Source organism: Ammospiza nelsoni, chromosome 18, assembly GCF_027579445.1.
Source record: "Ammospiza nelsoni isolate bAmmNel1 chromosome 18, bAmmNel1.pri, whole genome shotgun sequence".
NCBI lineage: Eukaryota > Metazoa > Chordata > Aves > Passeriformes > Passerellidae > Ammospiza > Ammospiza nelsoni.
The window spans coordinates 1,661,405-1,686,927 of record NC_080650.1 but is presented as its reverse complement, the minus strand read 5'-3'; the positions used below and the strand labels follow the sequence as shown (position 1 = coordinate 1,686,927).

Sequence of the window (25,523 nt, the reverse complement as noted above, 5' to 3'; positions counted from 1 at the left end):
TCCTGCACAGCTCTGATATTCTGCCCACTGCAGCATCCCTCACAGAAACATTTCTCCCATCCAGACCAAGAATTTTACATATTTATTACAGTTCATATGACTAATATAGTCCAAAGAGAAACTTCAGGTTTAAAAAAAAGAAAAATCTCCATAAAATACAATGGATAAAATTATCCAAACATTAATATTATGAAACACCAGCCAAACAGCTGGCAGGGCTTCTGGGAAAGCAGAATAACAAAAGATATTCCTACAGCTGGTGAGTCCATCAGTTTCAGATTTCCAAGGAAAGCCCTGGAAAGCTCTCCAAACACGCTGGAGCCAAGGAGTCCATCAGCATCGAGGGTCACAGGGCCACTGGTGGCCACTTGAGGGCGAGCTCCTGGTGCAGGGCCTCGGGCACCCACTGGCAATAGGCTGCGAGCAGATCTGCGGGGGAGAGGAGAGACGCTGAGTTTGGCTGGAAAAACCCCCTGAGGGATCACCAGATCCACTGGAGACAGGGCCAGCACCCGCTGCAGGAATGCTGCTGGAGCTTGGATGCTGCCAGGCACAGGTGGCAGCACCCACAGGAATCTCTGTGCCATCCCTGCAGCACCTTGCTGCTGCTTCTGCGAAGGAATTCTTATCATCTGGCACCCCAATATTGAAAAAAATCCATTTTACCAGGAAAAAACCCTTCAATATATCCATGGACAGTACCACCATAGTCTGTACATTTTAACTGTGGTTACAACTACAGAAAAAAAAATCTTAGTATACAAATAAATGTTGCTTTCTGAAGTGCTTTGTGTCATTTTTCACAAGAATCAAGCACAGGGCACTCCTGCTTCTAGTAAGAAAATAGAAATATTTTAAGCTTAACAAATTAACTAGTCCATTTTTTGAAATTATAATTCAGTAGTTCTCAAGGCACCCCACTGACGTGACTGATAATTAGGCAAGCAGAACACTCACATTTGGGATTTTTCTTCCATGCAGCCACCAAAGCATCACGGTTATCACAGTTTTCTTTAACCAGAGCCTGCAGGAGGGCTTCTGTCCTGGGCTGAAGTCTGAATCACAGAAATGGAGCAGTAAACCAGTGCTCATGAGCCCAGCAGAGCCCAGCAGGCTGCGTGTCCTGCCCTGCCCTCACCACCCCAACTCTCCTGGGACACAGCTTTTCCTGGTGAGGAAACTCATTTTCCCAAGACCACAATCTCCACCACCCTTCTCAGCACTGATTATTTTTTATTTAGAAAGGAAGTGAAAAGTGTTTGGTGGAGAAAAGAACCTGAGGTTTGTTTTTAGCCACTTACTTGGACCATGTCTTCAGCATTATGAGGGGGCTGGACAGCAGGCACTGGCTGTAAGAACTCAGCTTTTTAATGACCTGGAAGATTGGTTACAGCAATTATATAATGAATAAAGTGAATTAATTGTGATATGATAACAACCATCAATGAACTTGTGCTACTGCATATTCCATGTCATATCCTCCATCACCATCTCCTCCTATCCCTTGTCCATAATCTTCTCCTGACTTGCTGGACAATTCTCCTGTCCCATACTAGACAAACACATGGGCTATTGGCTTTTTTTTACTTTGCAAAAACAGCACTTAAATTTGTGGATGTCTTTCACTGAAATACTGATTTTTCCTGATTTGTTTTTGTGTTTTAAAGATCCCTTCCCCACCTCATCAACCACAACAAACTCCTCCATCCACCAACAAGTGACGAGCAAAAACTGAAGCCATAAGGTTCATCTCCTCCAAAAACTGGGCTAAAAAATTAATGATTATATCATAGAAGTGGTGCAGGTGGAGCACACTCACCTTTCCTTCCAGCAGGAACCTGGCAAAGTGTTTGTAGCGCTCGATCCCTGGGGGAAAATCAACTTCCACAGCAGGGAGCTGCCAGCCCACCCGGTCTGCAAACAACACACAACACCCAAATCTCCTCCCTGCTCCCCCATTGGGGCACCTGGCCAGGACAGAGGGGAGGGCACTGCCAGCCTGCACAGTGCCCATCTCAGTGGGAAATGCAGTATTTAAATTCTGCAAACCCCGTGGATGTGCCCATCTCAGTGGGAAATGCAATGTTTAAATGCTACAAACCCCATGGAGGTGCCCATCTCAGTGGGAAATCCAGTATTTGAATGCTACAAACCCCATGTAGGCATCAATTCAGTGGGAAATCCAATGTTTGAATGCTGCAAACCCCATGGAGGTGCTCACAGCCCCTCTCTGGGCCCTCCTGGCAGAGGCAGGAGCTCCAGGGACACTTAGAGAAGACACTGGGGAGCTCCAGGGACACTTAGAGAAGACACTGGGGAGCTCCAGGGACACTTAGAGAAGACACTGGGGAGCTCCAGGGACACTTACAGAAGACACTGGGGAGCTCCAGGGACACTTACAGAAGACACTGGGGAGCTCCAGGGACACTTACAGAAGACACTGGGGAGCTCCAGGGACACTTAGAGAAGACACTGGGGAGCTCCAGGGACACTTACAGAAGACACTGGGGAGCTCCAGGGACACTTACAGAAGACACTGGGGAGCTCCAGGGACACTTACAGAAGACACTGGCTCTGTGGCAGCGCACCCGGCCCGTGCCAGGGCAGTAGGAGGGAGGGGGATCCTCCAGAGGCTTCCCAAAGTGGCAGTAGGGTGGCAGCAGGGCAGGGATCCACTCAGGCTCCACTGCAGACACACCTGGGGAGGGAAAACACACCTGCATGCAGGTTTGCTGCCCAGGGCCACGGCTCACTGGCAGCCCCAGGGGTACAGGGACGGTCAGGGTCTGATCTCCACAGATTTATTTGTCCTTAATGCTTTTCAAACTTTTTATGTTGTAAAATATCTGTTCAGAGATCAGCAGCAGGCAGCTGTGGTTGGCAGGGCTGGGGCAAAGCAGGTATTTCAGAAGCTGAGCTTTGCTCCAGCCAATTCTGCCAGGTAAATAATAATTAAAAATGCCAATTTATCTCCTGATCCAGACCTAGGAAGCCTTAAGGATCCAAATCCCAGGAGTCACTCAGAAAGCACAGCACAGGGGGAACTGCCAAGGCATTGTGAGCTGCTCAGCAGGGCTGCAGCACCCACAGCACTCACCTTTCATGTAGAGCTTGGTGGTCTCCACGATCTCCTGGTACACCACAAACTCTGGCAGCTCCTTGAAGAGGACTGAGCTGGGGTGGATGAACACGGGGTCCTCCAGGAGGGCAGTCTGAAAGAGGCACAAAGATTGAAGCAGAGCAAGAGCAGTGACTGACAATCCCATGTCCTCACTGCACCTCATTTCAGGTGTGCATCTGTAAGCTTTCCTGAAGTGAGGGAGGTTTTTAATAACCCCATCATTTTCTGCTCCACCTTCTCTGCAGACACCGAGCAAGATGTCTAAGGGTACACAAGGTGAACTCAGGGTACTTCTCAGCCCTTTTGTAACATTTCCTACGTGAACACCAAGAAATGGCACCACTGCAAACTCCAGTTCCACAGAGAGGAGCTGCAGGAAGGCAGCAGACATCTCAGAGCTGCACCCAGCCACACACCTGGGCTGGCACAGGTTTCTGCCACAGGGGAGGAGGAACTGAGGCCAGGCAAGCTGCTCACCTTGTAGGCATTCTTCCACTTGTCATCCAGCTGCTCCTCTGCCTGAACCCTTCTGGCCAGGTGATCCCCCAGCCCTGCCAGCACGATCTGCCTCAGGTAGGTGACCTGAGCTTCCGTGGGGGGCTCCATCTTGGGGTCCACGTAGAGCCCAGCGTCCCTGCACACCGAGTTCACTGCGGGCACACCGGGTGAGAGGGGGGGCAGCAGGACAGGGACCAGCTCAGTGAGGCTGTGCAGCCCCCAGCACAGAGCCAGCACAGCATTTCCCCAGCTCAGTGAGGCTGTGCAGCCCCCAGCACAGAGCCCACACAGCATTTCCCCAGCTCAGTGAGGCTGTGCAGCCCCCAGCACAGAGCCTGCACAGCATTTCCCCAGCTCAGTGAGGCTGTGCAGCCCCCAGCACAGCATTTCCCCAGCTCAGTGAGGCTGTGCAGCCCCCAGCACAGCATTTTTCCAGCTCAGTGAGGCTGTGCAGCCCCCAGCACAGAGCCCACACAGCATTTCCCCAGCACAGACGCCCCCAGCCTCTCACCTGCCGTGGTGAGCTGCCCTCGCAGGCGCCGGATCTCCAGCATGGCTTTGTGCCTCAGCCCGTTCTGCTCACAGAACTCCCGGGTGCACCCAGAGTACTCACAGGCCCCCACTGCTCCTGGGGTGACACAGGGGGTCAGGGCTCCTCAGGGAACCATGGGGACAGCACTGTCCCAGGCAAGGAGTCATTCAGGGCTGCTATTGTATTAGTGGGGTGTCCCGATGAAGGGAGGAATGATAAATCTGACTCCATGTTCTTAGAAGGCTGATTTATTATTTTAAGATAATATATACTATATTATATTATACTATATATACTACGTTATATTATACTATCTATACGATACTATATATACTATACTATATATACTATGTTATAATATACTATATTATATATTATACTATATATACTATATATACTATACTATATATACTATATATACTATATTATACTATATTATATATTATACTATATATGCTATATATACTATACTATATATACTATATATACTATGTTATAATATACTATATTATATATTATACTATATATACTATATATACTATACTATATATACTATATATACTATATTATACTATATTATATATTATACTATATATGCTATATATACGATACTATATATACTTCTATTCTATTCTATTCTATTCTATTCTATTCTATTCTATTCTATTCTATTTCTATTTCTATTTCTATTTCTATTCTTCTAAACTATACTAAAGAATACAGAGAGGATATTCACAGGTACTTACCTAACATCACCATGAGGTCCCCCAGCTTCTGCATGGGCCCCTGCCCAGCCCAGACCTTCTGCATCTGCAAGAACCTGGCTCTCCTTGCCTTCAGCTGGGCTGCCTCCTCCTCACTGCCTGCAGGCCTGCAAGCAACCAACACAGGGCAGCACCTGTGAGAGCTGTGCCAGGCACAGGGTGACAGGGACACAGGGTGACACTGTGACACAGGCAGGCTCAGCCACTGACCTGTCCAGCTCCTCGAAGAGCTCCCTGACAGTCATGGCAGACACGATGGTGATGGTGTAGGGCAGGCACTGCTGCTGCCTGCTCAGGGCCAGCATCTTGGCATAGCGAGGGGCCACGGGGAAAGTGGCCATCACCCTGCCCAGGGGACTGATGGGGCAGCTCAGCTTTGCTGCCAGCTGCTGCTTCAGCCTGGGCCAGGGAAAAAGAGAGCTCATGTCATGAAGTAACTCTAAATTATAAGTTTGTGCTCCCCGCTCTGGCAGCCCAGTTAATTTGAGGTCATTTCTCAGGTTTTATGTGCGCTGGTGCCAAAGGCCAGGGGAAAGATTCCTCTTGCTCCCAGCTCAGTGTTTCCCTGCCCACACACACCAGGGCCGGTGGATCAAACAGAGGGCACCAGAGCTGAGCTGGTGGCAGTTTGTGAGCCACAGGACAGCCCTGGGTGTGGTGGGAGGGCAGCAGCAGCACAGCAGAGCCCACAGTGCAGGGCATCAGTGGGGGGCACTGGCATTACCTTCCTGTCATGGGGGGCTCCTTCAGGGCACCCAGGGCTATCAGCAGCTCCTCTGCTGCTGCCAGAGCTTCCGTGGGAGGAGGGGTTGGGAAGGGGAAGTTGATGACCTAGGGAAACAAGAGCAAAGCCCCTCAGCCCACAGTGACACAGCATCCCAGGGTGAGCACAGCCAGGAGCCCTGCAAGGCAGTGGAATCCTCCCCTCTGCTCACGTGGGACCAAGAAAAACACTCAGGATGTTTGCCAGGAGCGAAAGGAAAGGACACAGAATGGCAGGAAATGCTTGGAACAAGAACAGGAGGAAACAGGAACAGCAGAATCACCCCCAGCACCCACTGACTGCAGGCACCACCCAGGGCAGGCTGCTCAAGGGCTGGATTTGAGTGTTGAGATCTCTGAAAGTGCTCCCGTATCTCCAAAACACAGACCCTGCTTGGACAGGGTTTTTTTTTAACCTCTAAGAACATAAGAAAGCATTTACAGCTTGAACAAACATGTCTGTTAAGGCCTAGAGGAATTCAGAGCAGTTTCTGCAATGTGCAGACCCAAAATGGACTCTCAGGATCTGAATTTCTGCCACAAGGCACAGCTCCAAGCAATGGCAATAAAATACATTTCTGTTTGTTTCTGGCTCCTAAGGGCAACCACTTTAATGGGTGCTGTGGTACAAAGCCCTTTCCAACTCACCTTTTCTATATTTAATGCCTTCATTTGCAGAATCAAGTCTTCCACTGGTCGCTTCGTTATTTCTGGAGCAGAAAATTTCTCAAAGTCCATGAAAACTGCTGAAGAGTATAACCTAATGGACCAGAAGTGTTATTAGATATTTAAATGAAATTTTAATTCAAAGGATATACAGGAAAAATTAGCAAGGGAATAAAAAACCAAAAAGGCAGTCATGGATAGTATTTACATCATCAAATCATTATTTACAGTTGGGGCATTTGCCTTATTCACAAGTTAACTTGGCTCAGAGTTAAATCCACCTGGCCATAGTGAAATCTACCCTGACCATGAAAACAAGAGTTTTCAGCAAGAGAAATGCAGGAGGGCTGCAGCCACACCTCCAACAGGACTGCTACCAACACCCTGACCCACAGGGTGTCAGGTTGTGTTCTGACTCTGCCGGTGTTGTTTTGATTTACTGCATCGTTTTTCTTTTTTATTTTCTTCCCTATTAAAGAACTGTTATTCCCTGCTCCCATATTTTTTCCCTGAGAGTGTCACAGACATATTTTATGAAAAATCCTTTTGTTAGGATCTTTTCTCCTGAGAAGCTGAGAGGCCTCAGAAATGAAATGTAAACAATGGTTATCTGCTGCTGTGGGATGTAACAGGTAATGGCCAATCACAGTGCAGCTATCTCAGCCTCTCTGGTCAGTCACAAGATTTTGTTATCATTCCTTTCTTTTCCTTGCAAGCCCTCTGGTGAAACCTTTTCTTCTCTTCTTTTAGTATATTCTTTTAAATATTATTTATATATTTTTAATAGCATATTATTTTTAATATATAATTTTATTTTAATATAATACGTATCATAAAATAATAAATCAGCCTCCTGAAACACGGAGCCAAGGTTCTCATCTCTTCCCTCATCCTGGGACCCCTGCGAACACCACCGCATCAGAGCCCCTTAATTTAAAACGCATAACAAACTGGAAGAGGGAGGGTTTCGGGGTTTACATTTCCTACTATATATTTTTAATAGTATATTATTTTTAATATATAATTTTATTTTAATATAATACATATCATAAAATAATAAATCAGCCTCCCGAAACACGGAGCCAAGGTTCTCATCTCTTCCCTCATCCTGGGACCCCTGCGAACACCACCGCATCAGAGCCCCTTAATTTAAAACGCATAACAAACTGGAAGACGGAGGGTTTCGGGGTTCACACTTCCCACTCCAGGGGAGGCTCCTGCGTCCCCCAGCGCACTCCTGGCAGCGAACGCAGGGCCCTGCGCGGGCCAGGGCTCACCTGTAGCAGTGGCCGGGCTCGGTGCGGCCGGCGCGGCCGGCGCGCTGCTGGGCCGAGGCCTGGCTCACCCAGCACACCCTGAAGGACGAGACCCCCGTCACCCTGTCGTAGCAGCGCCGCTTCTCCCGGCCGCTGTCCACCACGTACTTGATGCCGGGGATGGTCAGCGACGTCTCGGCCACGTTGGTGGCCACCACGCACAGCCTGGTGCCGGCGGGAGCGGGGCGGAACACCTGCGGGACAGGGCCGGGCGGGAAGGGACAAGGAAAGGGGCAAGGAACAAGGAAAGAGACAAGGAAAAGGGGGCAAGGAAAGTGTCACAGACATATTTTATGAAAAATCCTTCTGCCAGGATTTTTCCTCCTGAGAAGCTGGGAGGCCTCAGGAACGAAATGCAAACAATGGTTATCTGCTGCTGTGGAATGCAACAGGTGCATCTGGGATTAGGCTCATGTGGTTGTTTGCAATTAATGGCCAATCACAGTCCAGCTGTGTCAGGACTTTGAGCAGTCACAAGATTTTATTATTTACTTCCTTTCCCAGCCTTCTGATGTCTCCTTTCTCTTTTCTTTAGTATAGTTTTAGTATATAATTTTCTTTTAATGTATTATATATCATAAAATAATAAATCAGCCTTCTGAAACATGGAGTCAAGATTTTCATCTCCTCCCTTGTCCTGGGGACCCTCAAACACCACCATAGGAAAGGGGCAGGAAAGGGGGCAAGGAAAAGGGGGCAAGGAAAAGGGGCAAGGAAAAGGGGCAGGCGTGGTCTTGGATGGGCTGCGAAGGTATGGCAGTGTACATGGCAGTGCAAGGGGAAGGCAGGAGTCAGAGCACAGCCCTAACCCCCTGTCTCCAGCTCTGAAGCTCTTTGTCCAGCTGGGTTAAGCCTCAGAAATGACCCCAGGGGCTGCAGGAGGAGCCAGGATGGATTCAGAGACCCTGCAGGGCTGTGGCTGATCACCTCTCCCACCCTGCTGAAGGGACACGTCAGGGACACCCCAGCCCAACCTGCCCACTGGGCCATTCCAGCTGGCAGAATAGCCCAAGATGGGAATTTTATCTCTCTTGTGATTTCAGACCATGATCACTGTTATCTGTCAGATCACCTGCTCACTGTGACAATAAATCCTTTACCTTTGCCTGTTTCTCTGGTGCCAGCAAGGAGTAGAGTGGAAGCACATACAGGGGCAGGGACGAGTCAGATTTCTCATCTGTGGGGAAACAAACCAGCACTGCTCAGCCCCAGCAACATCTGCACAAAACCAGGAAAGCAACTGGTACAAACTGATCCCAGTAACTGGGACTGGCAAACCCGAACAGCTTTGCCATGACACTGCTGCTCTGGCGCCACAGCTCAAGTCACTCCTTTCACAGGGACAGGGATTCCCTCTTTCCCACGTGCCAAACCTTCTCCTGAGTCTCCATCTCCTAAGTCCAGGTCAAGATCAGAGCCTGCAGCATCATCATCACTGTCAAAGTCTCTGTCCTCATCTCCTTCATCTGGTGGCACCACAGAGTAATTGTTCAGATCAATTTTGGGGAGTGTCTGAGAGAGGGAGGGAAGGTGAAAACAGCACATTAACAGGGGGACACAAGCAGCACTTTGCATTGCTGTGGAAGCAAAGCTGAGACAAGGACTCACATTTCTTAGGTGCAAAATAAAGTATTTCCAAATTAGACATTTTTTAAATTGGAGGCATTGCAAAAGCATACAATGCCAAATCCCATTCCACCTCTATGTATTGTCATTTATTGTAACGCTCTTAGAAAGAACTGGCCTCCTAATCCAGATATGTCAAACAAATGTTCAACAGTTTCTGTCAAGATGCGTTAGTCTGAGAATTTAATCTCTCTGTCAGATCCAGTCCAAATTTTGGTTAACAAACGCTAAGATGAGGAGCAGCCAGCAAGTCTGGAGCTCCTTGCATTCGAGTTTGAGTGGTCAGAACTCTAAATCTAAACCAATCTCCTGCCCATGACATGCAGAGTTTCAGCAGCATTCTGCAGCAGTGAGAGCAGCACTGAGGGGACACCTGTGGGCTGCAGGCAGGGCTGGAGGAGCTGAGGGAGGCACAGCCACAGAGCAGAGCTGCTGCAGGGAGGCTCCTGCTGCCTTTCGGGGGAACTCTGCCCCTCACACATTACCAGGACTCTCCTGCGCTTCCTCGAGCTCTTGAATTTCCTCATTTCTTCCACTGAGTCTTCCCTGTCATCCTCTCCTCCTGAAAACAGCAGTGGAACACTGTGAGCTGGGCATGCTTTCCTCTGGGGAAAGGTGGAGGGGTCTGGTCCCACTCCCACCCTTCTGGGAGGCACAGTGTGGAAAAAGCAAACTGAAGGCAGAGAGAAGCTGCAAAGGATTTTTTCCCAAACTCAAACCAGCACAAAATTTAACATCAGTCATGGCAATCACCCAAAACTTCCCCCAAACCTTGTATTTTGTGGTTTTAAAATAAAAGTTCTTATTTTTAGATGCAAAGCAAGCTCACTTCTCAGCAGGATAATTTGAAGTTTAAGTTTCTACAGCATTACCTGCAGTGCCGCTCTTTTGGTACGGGAATGCTTTCCTTAATCTTCTACACAGAGAGTGAACTTCTGCCTGGCCTGTTAAAAACACCAAAATCCCACCTGCAAGAGGAAAGAAAAAAAAGAAAAAAAAGAAAAAAAAAAGAAAAAAAGAAAAAAAAAAGAAAAAAAGAAAAAAAGAAAAAAAAAAGAAAAAAAGAAAAGGAAAAAAAGAAAAAAAATCAGCAACAAACCCCAAAACTTTGGGCATGTTCAGTATGAGCAAAGTGAGAGGTCTCAGCAGTGAAGCTCCCTTACCTGCAGGCAGCATCCGATGGATTTTGCACACCTTCCTGAAGCACTCCCCACTGTAATCATCCAGGGGGGTTTTCTTGTTGAAATGAACAGTCACAGGGAACTGCCTTGCATCTACCTGCAGAGCAAACACCAAATAAAGGTATTAATAGAAATAAATAAAGGGTTTGTGTGCTGTCCTAACTCCACACAATCATTACAGCCAGAAAAGCTCACCCGTATTTCTGCTCACGTCCAGGGTTTGGTACCCTACAAAACACCAAACCCACAGAAATCACTGCTGTTTGCTCCACCATAAAACCAGGCTAGAAACGAAATCTTTCCCCCCTTTCACCTCCTCAACTCAGATTGAGGCTTTCTAGTTCCCCTGAACCATAACTTAAAAGTTTTTCAAGATAATCAGATTCTGCCAGGGCGGTTTTCTGATAAAGGTGGAAAGAAAAACACCAAGTCCCAAAAGAAACAATAGCCTAAGCAAAATGACTGTTTTTAAATGGGTTATCTGAGGGATTTCAGCACCAGCTGGAAAGACTGGAGTGCCCCTGCTTTGTCGCTGGTTTTATAGAGGCTCCCAGGGAGGGGACAGTACCTGGATGACAGGAGGCTGCACAGAGAACAGCCTGGTGTTGGCAGTGAAATCCTCCACACGCAGAGTTGCAGACATGATGATCAGCTTCAGGGGCAGCCCCTTCTGCAGGGACACACATCTGTCACCCTGTGCCCCACAGCTCCTCCCCAGGGCACCAATAAACACCCTGCTTTCCCCCAGGCTGCTGGAGTTCAATTAGCTGCACTGTAATTCTCAAATGAACTGGATTCTGCCTGAAAAGTCACCTCTTGGTACTGATCTGTGCTATTTCCCCCTTGGTGCAATCTCTGTACCTCCTCAACCATACAGAAAGAGAGATGTGTTAACTGAGTGTGATTTCTGTCAGATTTCCTTGGAATTCCACACCACAGAGCCTCCTCATGTGGAACATCCCCCCAGCACATCCATGTCCAGAGCAGGAGCCCTGCCCCTCCTGATGCCCTGTGCAGGCTGCCCTAGAACAGAGACTAGATGGAGTTAAAGAATAAAGCAGGGATTTCATTAGAACGCCTGAATGGATGCACATTGGGCAGCACAAGAGCCCAGCCAGGGCTGCACCCAAGATGAACCAAAATGGTCCCAAAATGAACCCAGGATGAACCAAAATGGTCCCAAAATGCCCCACGGGTCATGGGGTCTCTTACTTTGATCAGTTCTGCTCCATTTTCATCTTGGAGTTAACTGTCCAATTATTCACATTTCATTCATAATTAATTCATAAGCTTTAGCCCAGGCAGTCCCACCCTGCTTGTTTTTCTCTCTCCAGCCCACGGTGTTTGTGCTCCTGGGGCTGAGATTTGGATCATTTGTGCCCAGCTGGAGCAGGAATTGTTTTGTCTCCCTGCTCTGTGCACAGAGCTCACCATGCCCTGATGTGAACCCAGACCCACACCCTAAAGCAGCACAGAATGTGAAAAATAGAATTAAAAAACAGAATTAAAAAAAAAACAGAATGAACCCTGAGGGATGGCATCACCTTGTTCCGGAGGGGCACGATGCGGGACAGGAGGCCTATCAGGATGTCAGTGTACATGCTCCTCTCGTGGGCCTCATCAATGATGATCACTTTGTACTTGGAAAGCAGAAAGTCCTGAGGGGAGAGATGGGTTTCAGCACAGGAGGCCCCAGCAAGGATATGTGAGTCAGGACACGCCACAGGCACTGAGCCCATCCCCAGCTCTATTCTCACTCAGTTTAATGCACTCACCCTACACAAGACAGCCTGGTTCCCAAGCCTCCCTCTTGCTCCCAAGATAACCTAATGTTTAGGGGCTTGGGCAGGAACATCAAGGGTGGAGATGAAACAAATCCCTGATGCTGAAAGGGATTCTAATTTGAAAGACTGGCAACAAGTCCACATAGGCCTCTCTTCCCAGCTATACAAAAAATTCCCTTTTTTAACCCTGAGGACAGCAAGTTACCTTCTGGATCTCCTTGAGCAGCACACCATCAGTCATGAACTTGATCTGCGTCTCATCGGTGACGTTCCCCTCGTAGCGGATCTGATAGGAAACCACCCTGTGGGGAAACACCAGGAACAAGCACAGAGTCCTTGTCGCCCACAGGGCACCTCAGTGCCACCCCCCAGCGAGGTCCCAAGGCCTCCTGAGGCTCACCTGTGTGACAGGTTCATCTCCTTGGCCACCCTCTGGGACATGGACACGGCGGCCACGCGCCGAGGCTCCGTGATCCCGATGATGCCCCCAGAACTAAAGGGGTGAGGGGAGGAAAAGAGGAATTGTTTTCATTAAACAGAGCAGCAGACCCAAAAAATGACAACAGGATTTCTCACTGATGGCTCTAGATTAATGGCATCAGTCACACAGCCTCAGTCTTAGTTAGAGTTGGAATGAAAACACAGTCAGGGAGCTTTGGGATTCCCTTCGTTGTATCTGTACTGATCTGAAGATGTGTGAGTTACAGCCAAGTTTTTCCCAAAATGCTGTCCCTGCAAATAAAATCCAAGTCCTACCTGGCATACCCAGCCTCATAGAGGAACTGAGGCACCTGGGTGGTTTTGCCACTCCCTGTCTCTCCACATATGATCACAATGGGATTGTCATTGATGGCTTCCATGACCACTTGCTCTTCAGCAAGGATGGGGAGCTTTAGTCTTGCTTCCTAAACAGTGCAAAACACACATTTTAGCTGCATTGTTTCTCACTCCTTTTTTGTTTTCCTCGGGATTGAAACCTGTTCCCTTCCTCAGACCATAAAACCCACAAAGGAATTCTGCAATCCCATGACTCAGAAATCTCTGAAACAGTCCAAACCACACAAACATGGCTGAGAACCAGAGACATCAGAGCAGATTCCCAGCAAGCACAGGGCAAGCCCTGCACTGTAATTTGTGAAATTTCAGAGTCCCTCGAGTTTCTTAATACAGCACTTCAAGGGAAAACTCATTTCACAACTGCCTCATCTGCTGGGGCTGGTGCAGAGCTTTTCCTGTTCCTGCACAATGCCCTGCCCACAACAAATGGGACAAAACCACTCAGCATAAGGTAGAGAACAGCAGAGAGCTGAAAGGGACTTCAGAAGATTTTCTAGCAAAAGACAATAAAGGACTGTTAACAGATTCTGGATGTAAAACTGAAGGTAAATGCTAATACCCTGAAACAAGCTGAGCTTTCCTGCTGCTGGCGCAGAGCTGAGTGCACCCAGCTGCCGGAGCCCACCATCCTCCCCAGCCCCTGTGACAAACTGCACTGTTCCCAGAGGCTCACCTGGATCTCAGGAGTCCTGTGCACAGGGATGAACACTGCAGGCTTGCAGGGAGCCCTGCTGGGGGCTGCCTGGGGCTCTGGGGCTCTGGGACCAGTCAGAGGCTGCTCGGCCCCTGCCCTGCCCACTCCTCCCTCTGCCTCCTCAGCAGCACCCGCAGCACTGCCTGAGGACTTCTCAGTGTCCTCTTTCTGCTCTTCCTCCTCCTCCTCAGAGCTGCTGGGCTCTTCCTCAGGCTCTGACTCTGAGCTGTGCCTTCTCTTGTTGGCACCGCTGATGCTCCTGATCCTTTCAGGGACATCAGTCCTTGGCTCCTGAGTCACCCTGGAAACAAAACATCCACCTGTGAGCTGTGCTCTGGCACCTCAAACCAGACAGGACTTCCCCAAAAACCAGATCTCCACTCCTGGAGGTTTTCACAACTCTGCCAGGTAAAGCCTTGGCTTTGATTGATGGATTTGTATCTAAGCATTTTCTATCCTGGGTTTTTTATTCATTTCTTCTGAAGGATAGAACTGCTTTGTAGTTTAATCTACAAATGCAGCTCTTGATAAATCCATCTCTTGATAAATCCAGCAGCTATGGTCAACATCAGCAGATGTCTTCCAGCACAAGAAAGTAAGTGTTCATCCACCAATTTTGCAGTTTAGCACAATTGCTAAAAGCCTGCAGATTGTGTCACCCTCCTCATCCTCATCCCGCAGGAAAGACCAAGAAAATAATTATCCCATTATCAGATAAAAATACCAAATTATTTAACTCCATCCATTCTGAAGAACCTGTTTATACCAAGAAGAAGAACAACAACTCAAGGGAAAGCTCAGGATGGTGCTGTTCAAACAGAATGATCAATTGCAATGGTTCCAGCCCACAATCCCTTTACCTTTTAGCCTGAAACATGCGTCCCCCAGTCCCCAGTTTGGAAGTTGTGTACAGGAGTTTCATTTCTGCCTCAGAAGCCTGCACCTCATTCAGCTTGCTCAGCAGCTCAGCTCTCTGTTTGGGGAAAACAACCAAAATCAGTGCTTGCTTTGACCAGGAAAGGATTTCATGGCAAGATCTGAGCATTCCAAGGTGTGCTCTGTGCTCTGGCAAATCCTGCTGTGCAGCTGGAAAAGCTCCTGGGTCAGTCCTCCCTGATTTCAGCCCTGTACCAGAGCAAAAACAGAAATGGGGACTTGACATCAGAGCAGTGAGCAGCTCAGCTGCACCCCAGAAACAGCAGCAAAGGAAAAGAGATTGGATCTGAAGCACTGGAATGAGGCCTGGAGCAAAGGGAGCCCCAAGTCCCTGCCCTGGGACATGGCATGGCAGAGGTGTGAGCCACAGGGTGAACCTGCCTCAAAACCAGAGCTGCTCTGAGAGTCATTGTCCAGGCACTGACAGGAGCAGGGATTCTGCCTGGAAAGGTTTTACAAAGATAGAAAAAAATGTGTTTGCATGCTGAAAATACACAACTGGCATTTCAGAAGCACTGACAGGTCTTGGGGTGCAGGGAGGTTTGCAGCAGCTCACAGCACCCATTCCACAGAGTGCTTAAAAAATGAAAAAATACCACTGCCTGCCACTAATGTATTCCACAACACTTGTGCAGAACAGACCCTGGCCCCACAGAGGATGCATTCCTGCAGCCCCTGAGAGGGCAGGAGCGCCTTCCTCCCCTGGAGCTGCCCTCAGCAGCCCCTGGGTGCTGCATCTCTGCCCCAATGCCCAGCAAAGGGGGGGCTGCAGCTGCTGCAGCATCACCCCAGCACCTGCACACCCCTGGGATTTCACACCTCAGGCACCCCAGACAGCTCACACCCCTCACCATCCTCATCATCACCCGCCCTCCCCACACACCAATACCAAACCCTCATTTTAAGAGAATTTAAGAATTCAAGATTTGAGAAGCTGCTGCTGCCAGAAACAGCAACATACCTGCTTTTTCTTCTCCTTCTGCTCCAAAACCTTCTGCAGGTTTTTCTTCTGTTTCTTGCTCAGGGGTTTCTTCTGCTGCTGCACAACACATGGGGCTTTTTTCTTCTTGGCTTTTTTTGCTGGCAGGACCAGGGCATTGCTTTGGTCAATTCCCTTCAGCGTTGCTCCATCTGAAGGAAGGGTTGCATTATTCTCCCGTGCCAGGTGGATTATTTTCAGCACTCTGCTTAGCAGGCTTATCAAGCACCAGGCCAGATTTAGCTGCCTCTAACAAACACAACCCTCATGCCCAGCCAAGAGAAAATCCTGCAACATCAGCAGGGGCAAAAGACCTCGAAACTGGGCATTCAATAACCCTGAGCTTTCTATAGCCCTGAGGGCGACTCTCCAAGATTTATGTAACAATATTATGCAATCTTTGCCTTTTTACTCAATCCCTCAGGGTCAGGACACAGTGTGCCCTGGGGTGACTCCTCAGTGTCCTGCTTCACCCGGGCACCAGCGGATTTTAATACTAAAAAACCGCATTAACAGAGTAATAAAAATAGAATAATGAACGTAATTTTTTTGAAGTAATGCCTTTTTTTTTGAAGTTTGAGAAGGCGAATGTTTAACATAAGAGATATGTTTAGTAGCTGTTTTAATAAATGATGGAGCCACTGAGTGATTGGGAAGGGCCCCAAGCACAACTCCTGAGCTGCCTGGAGGCAGCGCTGCTGTACCAGAGCTGATCGGAGATCACGGAACCGGGGAATGGATTCGGCTGGAAAAGAGCTCTGAGCTCACCGAGCCCAGCCTGGGACCGACCCCAGGGTGGGGTGAGAGGCACACGCAGGGACGGGAACCCACCGCCTCCCCGGGCTTAAAACAACAACAACAACGCTTCTAACTAAAATAGAATAAAACACAGCAGAGCAGGGCAGCAGCTCCGGTCCCTTCCAGCGCGGGTGTGCCCCCAGCGAGCCCAGCCCGGCCCGGCCCGGCCCGGCCGCACCTCCCAGCTCCAGCGGCAGCTCCGGTTCAGCGGCGGGCGGTGTCCCGGGGCCCTGCGACTGCCGCGCCCTCCAGTTGTGCCGCCGGCGCGCTCGGCCCATGGCGGCGGCGGGGACACGGCCCAAACGGGCCCGGCCCGGTACGGTACGGTACGGCCCGGTACGGTACGGTACGGCCCGGTACGGTACGGTATGGCACGGCACGGCACGGCCCGGTACGGTACGGCCCGGTATGGCACGGCACGGCACGGCACGGCCCGGTACGGTACGGCCCGGTATGGCACGGCCCGGTACGGTACGGCCCCACGTGCGGCCCGCGGTGCCACCACTTCCGGGACACAGGAGTCTCGCGAGAAAGGCGGGAAAGGGGCGGGGAATGGGAGCGATAGGGCGGGAAATGGGCGGGGAAAAGGCGGGAAAGGGGCGGGAAATGGGCGGAGAAGGGGCGGGAAATGGGCGGAGAAGGGGCGGGAAATGGGCGGAGAAGGGGCGGGAGCGGGCGGGATCATGCGCGGGGCGGCCCCGCGGGATCGGGACCCCTCAACCCATACCAGGACCCCCGATCCCGCCCCACCCCATCCCACCCTACCCCTTCCCTCACATCCCGCCCCATCCCATCCCATCCCATCCCATGGATCCCATCCCATCCTACCCCTTCCATTCCATTCCATCCCACCCCACCACATCCCATGGATCCCATCCCATGGATCCCACCCCACCACTTCCCTCCCACTCCATCCCATCCCACGGATCCCATCCCACCCCACCCCTCAGAGCCTCGGCAGGCACTCGCAGCTCAGTGCAAAGTCTCAGTAAACATTTATTCGAAGCTTTGCCACAATACCTTAAGTTGATTTGTGAAACTGGTCTACAAATACTGAACTACGGAGTACATGGTTTGGATGGTCCGATAAAGGAATAAATAAAGGCATGTAAAGCTCTGTAAAAAATAAGTCTGGTACAGTTGTAACTACTAACAGTATTACCAGTAGGATCTCGTATGTGTCTAGGATCAGAAGTGAACACACAGCATCTCTTCAGACCAAATCGTTTTTACATAAACAATTGTACAAACTGAAACACTGTAATCATGAAACCTGATGTACAAAACAGGATGTGAAATCACTACCATCACTGCCAACAACAAGGGCTACCACAGCAAACAGAACTTCTGAATAAAAGGAAAAGATCGGTTTTTACATGTGCTGTCATCACAGGTCAATGGAATTATCCAAGTTTAAAATACATGCGGATACAATAAAACCTTTTATTTTCCAACCCAGACAAAGAGAACTCATGGTCACTTAACGCCATTAGCTGCCAAATACGGATCAGTATGTGAGGCAAACCACACTTAAACACTTCTACACCACCGAAGAGCTAAGGTTGATACTGGTCTATCCACAGCGACGATGCAACGAGCCTCGAGAAGCAAAGCATGACGTGAAGGACGCGCTAGAAGCACAGCACTGAGCCACACCAGGTTTGTACACCGCACTCTGACACCCAAAAACCACTGGGAAAGCGTCACATCCCACAGCACACATCGGGTATCTACAGCTGTGTGCGTCCGGAGGAGCCGCCCTGCCTGAGCGGGAAAACTGCAGGATTGCAAAGGCTGGGTCCTCAAACAGGCAGGTAAAAATCTTCAGGAATGGGAAAAGCACTACAGGATTGCAAAGCTGGCTCCCAGAGCAGGCAGGTGAAACCTTCAGGAATGGGAAGAGAACTGCAGGATTGCCAAGGCTGAGTACCAGAGCAGGCAGGTGAAAAGCCTCGAGAGCAGGAAGAACCCTGCAGGATTGCAAAGGCTGGGTCTTGAAGCAGGCAGCTGAAAACCTTCAGGAATGGGAAAGCACTGCAGGATGGCACAGGCTGGGTCCCAGAGCAGGCAGCTGAAAACCTTCAGGAACGGGAAGAACCCTGCAGGATTGCAAAGCTGGGTCCCAGAGGAGGCAGCTGAAAGCCCCTGGAACCCCGTGGAGTTCCCAATCCCAGCAGCCAGAGCCCATCCTGGGCGCTTGTGCCCGCTGCTCACACAGGGATGGGTTCTCCAGCGGCCACAGGAAGGTCCAGGAGCAGGTCCAGGTCCTGTCCTGCAGGAGCAGCCAGGTGGGACTGTCCCTGTGTCACCTGTGCCCCAGCAGCAGCTCCCAGCAGGGCACCGTGGGCATGGCTGTGGCAGAGCTCCATGAAGTCACAGCAAAAAGCCAAAGCCACCAGGGTTGTCCCATGCCATCCCTGCCCTGGCCAGGTGTCACCTGCTGAGGGTTGTCCTGTGCCACCCTGCAGGTGTCACTGCCAGGGCTTGCCCACAGGTGACACAGAGCCCTGCCTGTCTCTGAGATGCTCTGTGGGATACAAAAGCATTGCAGCCACTGGCACGGGTTTCTAAAAAACAGCAAAATCCTCCATGGATAAAGTAGATGGCCCAGTATGGAAAATACTTGTAAAAGGTATTTACAAAAGTCGAAAGAGATTAAATACAATAATACCACATTCATGTCCCCAAAAGCGCTTTCACTACAGTGCATGTTTAAAAATACAGAGCATTTTTAAAGTATATATTTATATATGTATATATATATATTGAAGATTAGATTGTGCTTTAAAAAAATCATTACTTCTGAATTTGACTAACGTGAAAACTGAGTGCTGGGAAAAATACTGATTAAAAATACCCAATTTTATATATACTGCTTTTCACATAACATTTTGCTTTACATGGGATGCAAGTAAATATAAAAATACCATTTTTCAAGCAGCAGGGTGATCGAAATAAAGAGTATTAATATAGGAGGGCTGATTTTACAAAAGTAAGATAAATGATTAGACAGGGAGAAACCATAATCCAAATTAACTTTTATATAATACTTTCAAAGAAGTCTTTATCATAGACACCTCTTAATATACAAATGTTCAGTACTTTAACGTTAAATATGGATTACACAAAATACAATCTATGCAAACTGACCCAGGCACATTGTCCTAAGAAGGCAATGGAGCCACTGACACGAGCAAGGTTTGCAAACTTTGGTCCTCAGGTCTCACATTTGGCAAAACACATCAAGACCTGACAAGCTTTTCTAGTCAATTCCTAATTTCCAGGTTGGCATTTTAGCCCAGTCCTCTGTGCCCAGGGAGAACTGAGTCTACAGGGAAGACTCTGTAATACTATGGAAAATGAGCTGAAAAAAGGAATTTACTGTCATTTACATTTTCAGCTTGACTGAATGGACTATTTGCTGCCATAGTCCCTATCTGATCACAGGAATGATTTTAAGTTGTGATAACCAGTTATTTAACAACTCTAAACTTGTTAACAACTGGGGTGCAGGGGGATTTACAGGTGACATAAAAAATTAAAATGCATTCCAACCGTGCCAAGTGCATATGAACTTCAACCGTGTTGAACAGAAGTGATCACCAGGAGTAAAGGCCATTAACATGGATTTAAAAACAACCCCCATGGAAATGCCACACACAGACAGACCCAAAGAGGTTCAGGCAAGTAACACACACATTCCAAGAAGAACATTAAAACTTCAGCATAAAGAGAAAAATAAACTCGCCCCACAGTTACATTCAGTTAAGCATCACACCCAGAAGCTTTGCCCAGTGGAGGACAAGCTGTGCCCAGCCTGTCCCACTGGGGCTGGCACTGGCAGGCACACCTGGGAACCTCCTCCTCCTCCTCCTCCTGGTTCCCTTGCTTTGCAGCCAGGCCCCATCCCAGACCAATTTTTTGTTGCGTTTTTTGATGCAGCTGTTTGATTGGACCCTATGGGATATGGAATGCTCCAGCTGTGCTCCATCCTACCCCTGGTGCCATCAGAACTGTGCTCATCACCAGGGGCAGGTGCTTCCCTCCCTCCTCACATCTGTGTCCTTGCACGCTGCTGTTTCCAGGTGAAACCACATTCCAGGCTCCCTTCCCTGAGCTTCCCTTTGTTTCAGTAAACCAGCACAGCCAGTGATGCCCTACCAAGTAAGAAACACAGAAATCCTGCAAAATAAAAGTTGCTCCAAAGCTCCACTGCTTTGAAAGAGAACCGTTTCCTACACCCTCCTCCTAAAGGTGACTCGCCTTTCCCAAAACCTAACGAGGACAGAGACTTCAAGCAAAAAGCTCCTATAAAACTATTGGAATTTTAGAAAAAAATCCAGATCTTCCTGAAGATAATTTATTGCCGCTGATTGGTCCTGAGAAAGCTTTTAGCAACAATACATTTGCACGTGTTTTAACTGCTGCCTTTTCTGAGAAGGTACGTGGGTCCTGAGATTAAAAACCATGTTTTACTCTATGCACTTAAGCTTGGAAAATGCTTCACTGTGCAGATCAAATATGAATTACAATTTGTCACGCTACATCTTCCTTCTGTGCCAATTTATTAAAGCAGATTTCCTTCCAGACACTAACAAATTAAAGTTCTCGGGATGAAATGCAATGATAAAATGCCACACGTGTGCTTCCTCACATTGGACTGGCATTTAAGGACTTCAGATCTTCCTTCTCCCTCATTCCCCACCTCCTGTTAAAAGCTATGGTGTGAATTTTTTGGCCTGGATACCAGAAAATTCCTCATCTGATACTCTATGAAAGGCAACTTCAAGGCAATGAAATAAGCCAACAAAAACATAAAAACATTCACAACTCTGAAGAAAAAATATGGACCCACAGCAGTTACTTCTCAATGGAAGTGCTTGGTAGCTTGAGATTTTTTTTTTCTTTTTAACTGTTAAAGTGTCAAATTTGCATATGTTTAACTCAATTTCAATATCTGAAAGACTACTCAATTTGCTTTTATAAAAACCTTACAAAAGATGTTTTTAAATGCTTGTAAAAGTAAGCGTTTATCTACTGAGAAAATTCTAGTACTGGATAAAACTCTGAATATACAGCTGAATTTTGTAAATGTTTTTTCTTTCTCCTAGAAGTCTAACGGCTGAGTGTTTAACCTAGATAAATTAGTCTTAGACACGATGAAAAGTTATAACTTTGCACACTTTTTACCATGTGATGTTTTGTTGCTTTGTAACTTCGGATGAGACAGTGCTTAGGGTTTTTCCAGAGCTGGTGTTCAGTGGTCAGCGGGGGCTGGCTCATTGCTCGGCGCCCCTGTCCAGGTTCTCAATCACCCTGGAGAGGCGGATGTTCAGCAGCCTGATCTGGCTGTCCAGGTGGTCCATCTTCTCCTCCAGGCTGCTGTTGCTGTTCCTCCTCCAGTAAAAGCCAACGGGACCCGTCATGAAGTAGACGGCCACGACGAAGCAGAGGGGCAGCACGGCGTGCTCGGGGTCCCCCTCGTACTTCTGCAGGATGTACACACAGGACAGGGTGAACAGCGCCACCCTGGCGATCCAGAAGAAGCGGCCGAACAGCATGTGCAGCAGATAGAAGAAGAATCCGAGGAACAGAGATAAAAACCAGTAGGCCAGCAAAATGGCGCCGATCAGCAGCAGGGCGCGCGTCGGGTTGTTGGCAATGGCTGCTGGGCTGAAATAATGAGTCAGGTTGGAGGCTGGAAAACAAAGGGAAATGAACAGGATGTTAATGAGAGTGGGCTGGAGGTGCACGGGGCAAAAACACACAGAGCACAGCTCCAAAGGGTCACATCCCCACAGCAGTGGGGCAAAAACAGGCACAGCTCCATCCCCACAGCAATGGGGGAAAAATATGAGCACAAATCCAAAGGGCCAAACCCCCACAGCCCTGGGGCAAAAACAGGCACAGCTCCATCCCCACAGCAATGGGGCAAAAACATGAGCACAAATCCACAGAGCCAAACCCCCACAGAAATGGGGCGAAAACACAGAGCACAGCTCCAAAGGGTCAAACCCCTCCAGCACTGGGGAAAAAACACAGGCACAGCTCCATCCCCATAGCAATGGGGCAAAACATGAGCACAAATACAAAGGGTCAAACCCCCCAGCAGTGAGGCAAAAACAGGCACAAATCTAAAGGGTCAAACCCCACAGTAGTGGGGCAAAACACGAGCACAGCTCCAAAGGATCAAACCCCACAGCAATGGGGCAAAAACACAGGCACAGCTCCACTCCCACAGCACTGGGGCAAAAACATGAGCACAAATCCAAAGGGCCAAACCCCCACAGCAGTGGGGTCACAGCACTGCTTTCTAAAGTAAAGGGTAAAGCTGGTTCACCTATTTCTAGATGAACCTTCCTTCAAATCACTGGCTCAGCTCCAAGGATTCAACTGAATTCATTCCAGGAAAGGTGGTAAAGGCTCTTTAAAGACAAACCACTCTAGAGCCTGAGGTCAAAACTCATACTGGGGCTACAGATCCTGCTTTGTAAAAGTGACATTCTAAAGGCTCTCAACTGCACCTTTCATTTCTCTAGTCCTCATTGATTTCTCTGCACCGTTCCTGGCTGTGTGAATCCATTTAATGACGGATTCACCAAGGAACCAGCCGTGCCTGGTAATTCATTCTATACACATCCTGTAGATACACAGACAGAAATGGAATGGTGGGGTTCAGTCTCCTTGTTTGAAGATACTAATAGGAAAATCAAAGCCATGTGAAGCTGAGAGACACACCACTGATGGATGTTCAAGCAGCATGATAAAATGTAACTGTTTTCCCATTTGCTTGTAAACACTGATACAGGCTGAGACAGTTCAAGGGTGAGCAGGCATCAACTTACCATCAATTCCAAGAACATCTAACAAATCAGTCCATATTCTCCAGAATGTGTCCATTAATACATCCACCCCATTCACAAACCTCTCTGTCAACCTTGAGAAAAACTGAGAAATAAAATTGAAAATTAAAAAAAAAATCCTCAATTTCTAAAGTAACACTTTGAGACTTATTTTTCATGAGTAGAATCATAATTCATTAGGCAAGATTTGCAGATTATTTTGTAGTCCTCATGGGAAAAATTGTAAATCTGATTTTTTTAACTCTGTGAATCATGAATTTATGCGTTGCAATTATCGTTATTGTAGGTATTTTGGCATGTAAATGCACATCTTGGCAGGATTTTAAAATGCACTTTATTGGCTTTACTATCGTTTTGAAGATTAGAGATAACACTATTACCAACAACTGGCAAAGCTAACCAAAGAATTCCTTTCATCGAGCAACTGAGAGATGTCCCCAGCATCACACGCAAATGTCTCAGGTGTACTCAGAGGTCAATCCAAGAGAATTTATGTCAGCCTGAGGACAGCAGGCACAGAGGAATGAATGCACGCCTGCTTCCCTGCCAGTTCCGCTGGCCCCACGAGCACAGGATGCTCTGCCCTGCAGCCAGAGCGATTTCAGCTCCTCACCCAGCGGCCCGGCCGCCTCCCCACCTCACACCACCTCTGTTTAAGCCTTTAGCTGCTATTTCCCCCCGCTTTCCTGCAAGCCCGGCCTCCCGGTTTGCTCCCCAGAGCAGCGCTCCTGAGGTGGCTGACGAGGCCACGGCCGGTCCCGCACCGAGCGGGGCGATGGGGACGCGGGGCTGCGGCCTCAGAGCCGCCCGCTCAGCGCCGGAGCAGCGAGGCGAGGGAGCCGGAGGGGAGAGGGGGGCGGCGAGCGGCACCTCACCTTCTGCAGGGCCCGCACGTTGTCCTCGCCGAAGAGGCCGCTGACGCCCTGGTAGAGGCCGCTGGCGGCGCGGCGCAGGCTGTTCTGGCGGTCGGCCCCGCGGCTCCGTGCGGCCCGCACGCCGGGCCCCGCCGCGCCGAGCAGCAGCAGCAGCAGCAGCAGCAGCAGCGCCGAGCCCCGGAGCTGCACCCGCCGCGCCGCCGCCATGGCCGCCCCGCCGCGCCCGCCACAGCGCCGCCCGCCGGCCCCGCGCCGCAACCGCGGCCGCCCGGGCGGGGCTCCCGCGGCGGGAGGAAATCACGGGGACGAAGGGCCCTGAGGGGAGAGACCCGAGAGCGGCCCTGAGGGGAGGGACCCGAGAGCGGCCCTGAGGGGAGAGAGCCGAGAGCGGCCCTGAGGGGAGAGACCCGAGAGCGGCCCTGAGGGGAGAGACCCGAGAGCGGCCCTGAGGGGAGAGACCCGAGAGCGGCCCTGAGGGGAGAGACCCGAGAGCGGCACGGCGGGGCTGGGAAAAACGCGTGGTTTATGAATGGTCTTTCGCAAATACTCAAATAAATATTATATGTGTTGTGTTAGAAAGTTATGTTCTATTAATTCTCTTAAGTAGTGTGTTAAATATAGTTTTAGGTTGTAGCAAAATGTTAAAATAGAAGCTATGCTATGTAGGATGCTTTTCTTCTAAAGAAAGGACTCACACTGAGACAGCAGCCACAGGACACCTGAATCTTTCAGAGAAAAAGAATTTATTGCTCCATTATCAGGAGACACGAACTTCTTCCCGCCTCGCTCGGTCAGGACGATGCTGTCAGCATTCAGAGGAAGGAGCTGACACTGCCCAGACAGAATCCCGTGTTTGAATGGAAATTACGCATCATGGATGAGGTGTATGAATATGCAACAGGTTATTGTTTTTAAGGGTTAATCCTCTGTTAACGTGGGTCCTTCTTCGGGCTTGTGCTGCCCAGAAAAAGGTACCTGGACATCCGTAACTCTTTATTTCTATTGTCTCATATTGTCCTAATTCAAATTGTCCAAATTATTATTACTCTAATTGTATTACTATTTTTATAACCATTTTATTACTATTAAAATTTTAAAACCAAGTGATTGGCGTTTTTCACAGGGTCCAACCAACCCCACTCCTCCACCACACACACACACGGCTAGAGCACTGTGCCTGGTGCCACAGGGTTAGATTTTATAGTTTTGAGGTTCTGGGCTGCTTTAAGGTGTAGTTGTGAGCTTCATATTAGTAAGATAAAGCAATTCCATCTCTATCTGGGGACTGAGG

The 25,523-nt window shown here is 48.9% G+C and overlaps 2 protein-coding genes across 2 annotated transcripts; both read right to left on the bottom strand.

Annotated features, from left to right (window-relative positions):
• Positions 1-59: 59 nt before the first annotated feature.
• On the bottom strand, positions 60-16,855 carry DHX37 (DEAH-box helicase 37). Its single transcript, XM_059485157.1, has 27 exons — positions 16,673-16,855; positions 15,679-15,848; positions 14,642-14,754; positions 13,761-14,082; positions 13,007-13,155; positions 12,651-12,743; positions 12,456-12,552; positions 12,011-12,124; positions 11,035-11,136; positions 10,449-10,563; positions 10,158-10,253; positions 9,771-9,847; positions 9,033-9,171; positions 8,760-8,836; positions 7,621-7,853; positions 6,326-6,437; positions 5,640-5,746; positions 5,126-5,314; positions 4,898-5,022; positions 4,131-4,247; positions 3,599-3,771; positions 3,098-3,212; positions 2,561-2,698; positions 1,820-1,914; positions 1,302-1,375; positions 958-1,055; positions 60-429 (listed from the first exon to the last, which is right to left on the bottom strand). Exons 1-27 carry the CDS (start codon positions 16,770-16,772, stop codon positions 347-349), a joined length of 3,423 nt encoding a protein of 1,140 aa, XP_059341140.1. The 5' UTR covers positions 16,773-16,855; the 3' UTR covers positions 60-346.
• Positions 16,856-17,466: 611 nt separating this feature from the next.
• BRI3BP (BRI3 binding protein) lies at positions 17,467-24,444 on the bottom strand. The gene is made up of 3 exons (XM_059485498.1): positions 24,233-24,444; positions 23,340-23,442; positions 17,467-22,192 (listed from the first exon to the last, which is right to left on the bottom strand). Exons 1-3 carry the CDS (start codon positions 24,437-24,439, stop codon positions 21,774-21,776), a joined length of 729 nt encoding a protein of 242 aa, XP_059341481.1. The 5' UTR covers positions 24,440-24,444; the 3' UTR covers positions 17,467-21,773.
• Positions 24,445-25,523: the final 1,079 nt, after the last annotated feature.

Bases quoted from the DNA above. Each gene is read 5' to 3' on its own strand.
- BRI3BP (XM_059485498.1), bottom strand. From the start codon at position 24,439: ATGGCGGCGGCGCGGCGGGTGCAGCTCCGGGGCTCGGCGCTGCTGCTG. The intron at 23,443-24,232 runs GTGAGGTGCCGC...TTTATTTCTCAG, and splicing joins ACGTGCGGGCCCTGCAGAAG to TTTTTCTCAAGGTTGACAGA. The intron at 22,193-23,339 runs GTAAGTTGATGC...TTTGTTTTCCAG, and splicing joins AGATGTTCTTGGAATTGATG to CCTCCAACCTGACTCATTAT.
- DHX37 (XM_059485157.1), bottom strand. From the start codon at position 16,772: ATGGGCCGAGCGCGCCGGCGGCACAACTGGAGGGCGCGGCAGTCGCAG. The intron at 5,023-5,125 runs GTCAGTGGCTGA...GGTTGCTTGCAG, and splicing joins CTCTTCGAGGAGCTGGACAG to GCCTGCAGGCAGTGAGGAGG. The intron at 1,915-2,560 runs GTAAGTGTCCCT...TGTTGTTTGCAG, and splicing joins CCACAGAGCCAGTGTCTTCT to ACCGGGTGGGCTGGCAGCTC.